The sequence below is a fragment of the Halyomorpha halys genome, unplaced genomic scaffold (assembly GCF_000696795.3).
Source record: "Halyomorpha halys isolate HHAL.00 unplaced genomic scaffold, Hhal_1.1 Scaffold388.1, whole genome shotgun sequence".
NCBI classification, from domain to species: domain Eukaryota; kingdom Metazoa; phylum Arthropoda; class Insecta; order Hemiptera; family Pentatomidae; genus Halyomorpha; species Halyomorpha halys.
In genome coordinates, this window is record NW_027114767.1 from 111,180 (window position 1) to 114,538 (window position 3,359).

The 3,359-nt window shown below is 28.2% G+C and overlaps 1 protein-coding gene across 3 annotated transcripts in view; it reads right to left on the minus strand.

Moving 5' to 3' along the window:
- The window catches only part of LOC106682092 (uncharacterized), a 58,140-nt gene extending 55,000 nt beyond the window's left edge, over positions 1-3,140 (minus strand). For 2 of the 3 annotated variants that reach the window (XM_014422753.2, XM_067051890.1), the window contains exons 1-3: positions 3,015-3,140; positions 688-738; positions 289-567 (exon numbers count right to left, since the gene is read on the minus strand). In XM_014422753.2, coding sequence (XP_014278239.2) covers positions 289-567; positions 688-693 — 285 coding nt within the window. In that variant the 5' untranslated portion in view covers positions 694-738; positions 3,015-3,140. The remainder of the gene's footprint in view (positions 1-288; positions 568-687; positions 739-3,014) is intronic. The other variant, XM_067051889.1, reaches the window with a different exon arrangement.
- Between the last annotated feature and the right edge of the window lie 219 nt (positions 3,141-3,359).

Here is a 3,359-nt window from a genome sequence, read left to right on the forward strand (position 1 = left end):
AAATCTTACATCAAATCAGCAAAGTATTTTTGTATTAGACTTATCAACCAAATCAGTAAGGAAAGTCATATAAGTGGAAACATTCTAATTTTTTTACTTGGTACAGTGATTCTAAAATACTTTTTTGTTGTAATTAATTTAATTAGTAATAAACCATTGAAGAATAATTTTTAGAGATTTTTTATGAACAATTCTCTGTAATTATAGTATTTAAGTATTTACAATTTGTACAACACAATGAAATACACTTCGTTAAGATCAGAATAAAAATAGATGGGTTGTACTTACAAAATTTTTGTTGTTAAATTCCTTTAGAACATGCTTTATTTTTTTGTTAGAAATCACTACACTTTCAGCATCAGGACTGTGGAAAACATTTTGTTTAAGCCATGAATAAGATCTTGTTAATTGCTGATAGACATTTAAACAATTATCATGTGGTTCCTGATCACCTTTGAAAGGATGAATTTCAGATGGTTTATTGTTCCTTTTCCAACACAAATCACTCTCGGTTCTCTTTAGAACAGTTGAACTTCCTAAATCGGTTCTTGTTAAGCAACTTCTTTTCTGAAAAAAAATGTCGAAAATCACTAGTGAAATGTCATCAGTGAAAATGAAGTATGGATATTTAAAGTTACATAGTTATGTAACATGAAGAATTGATTCCTTAAGCACATAAAAAAATACCTTCATCAAATACTGGAACCAATATACTCAGATTTCAACACCACGTTTCTTCTGTAAAAAATAATTTAATTGTTATTAACATAAACTTGTACTTTTTTTTTAAAGTTAAAACTTCTATCTTTTTTGAAGTTTAAACTTGTATCATTATAATTAGAAAAAAAAAAAAAACCTGTACCGCAACAACCTGAGAAGGGTTAGGTGTTGAGTACTTTGTAAGGAAGTATTGTTTCTAGACCAATGGTTGTGCAGGGAGGTGATTTGGCAGAATTATACTCAATCACCACATTCTTAGAGGCTGGGTATGTCCAGGGCTTTAAGTTCAATGCACAGTTTTTGTAACAGAATAAATAATTACCTGCTATAACAGAACTCAAACTCGGGCCTGGTAGATAAGAATCACAGTGACTTACTTACTCAGCTATCCCACTCCCATTATTATAATTAAAACAAACAACATAAAAAAACTCATCATAAAAGATAGACTAAACAGGCTATTGAACAGCAATTTCATTTATTCAAACTAATCTGAATATATAAAAAATAAAATAATCAAGGATAGCAAAATAGCTATTTCAACAAATAATTTTTTTTTCTTTATTGAAACAGTAAATAAAATACAAAAATTAATATGATTAAAAAAAATAGATTATACAATTTTTTTGATAGCCAACAAAGTAACAGGTCTAAATAGGTCTATTATACACAAACCAGCAGTCTTAAAACAGTTGGACAGTCTTCATATACCTTCAAAAACCCAAAGGACCTGGGTTTACTGTTCATCATACCAAAAATTATTAATCTGCCTATGTTGACTAAAAATTTTATAATAAATGCTGATCTAAATACTTTATTTATAAGCACGTCTCAATCCAAAGTGTTTTTTTATGACCATGCATAAATGCATATATTGCTGCTTTTCTTTAATAATGGTACCTCTAATAAAATTTTCTTTTTATTTATTTTGTACTATATATTATTATTCTATATATTGTACCATAGATTGAGGTTACTTTGTGATTTCCGGACTAGCTTTGGAACAATCTGTACAAAAGTAGTTCCCAACCCATGGAAGTCTGGGGACCACTAAACCAAACATTGAATAGCCCATTAGGTTGCTTTAAAAAGACATTTTGAGTTACTTTTATTGAGCATTTGCCTATTAAAATCTTTCAGCAGACACTCAAACATCTGTAAAGATAATTAGTAAAACAGTTCTAACAATAAATCACAACGAAAATCCTGAACCTTCTCCTGGCCCACCTGTGGTTTGCAGATCATTGACTGGGAACCACTATTTTAGATGGAACACAGTTCCACAATAAAACCAAAACTTCATTTTGTCAAAGTGCCGCTACTATTAAAGCAAACAGCCAAATGGTTTCATTTCATGAAATACATATTATTCATGATAACATAAATAAAACACGAATGAAATATAATCAATTGTTATTAGTTCTCCAAAAATTCTTCTGTAATTATGAAAGCATTTTCTAATAAACATTTTTTAATAAGTTTTTCATCATTAAAGCAGGAAATCTGACCAGAAAAAAGTTCCTTAAAGGATAAAATGTCTTGTCATTGCCAATGGCCAAGGTCTTAAAAAGATGTAATTAGATGCCGATTGGAGTTTATTGAAGAAATTCCAATTTTGTTAGCTTATAAGATTTTTTATGGTTTCAAAATGAGTATCAGTCTGGAAGAGACAGATAATATTATACTTTAAAATATAAGTTCTTTCCAATTAATAATAATTACTACAATATTATAGTACTTATTTTTATTTTAACTATCCCTACCCAAAAACTGAGATTCTATGTGATAGGATCACATTTTAATTTTTGTTTTTTTACAGTTTAAAACAATCTTCAATACACCACCAGAAAATACCACTGCTCCAGAAGAATAATGACACAACTGTAAAATTTTCTTTATTATCTTGGCGGGCTCAAAAATGGATTTACAAGATGTTCGTAAATCCACATAATTTTACTAACAAAATTCCTCCCTTGGGGAATTTTCAAGTACAAGTATGTCAACTTACGAACATCTAGTAAATGCATTTTAGAAAAGACACTAAAGTAAATCTTGCTAAGTTTATAGACATAGAATTATTCTTCTGGACCAGCGTTATAACAGTTAAAATCAATCTGGCATTCCATGTTAGTAAATTATCTAGTTAAATAATTAAATCTTGTAAAATAATTTCCTCTTTGATTGATCCTGTGAGATATAAAAATGTTTAGATTATCATTATAACTAGATAAGCAACCTAGTCCATATCACTTAAAAATAAAATATATTTATTTTAAAATCCATGTAGTGCCTACCATTTCATATAAGCAGCTCCATGTCTGAAATATTTAAACTGTCAGACTAGCCCATCATCTTCAATCGGAGTAAATACCTCTATTGAAAAAAAAATGTTTCTACAAAGCAGGGTAAACAAAAAGGCACTGAAACATATGTTATATAGAATAATTCAATTAACCCTTAATCCACATAAGAAGCCTAAATTTTTTGTATAGTTATATGTCTTAGCAAAATAAATTTAAAATTATTGTGAAAATATTAATAGTAGGCAAAAATGAGCTTTTTTATAATAATTTTTTTTTTTTTTTATATATATTTTAAATGGAACTAATATAATTAAGTAAACTTTCTCACAGACATAT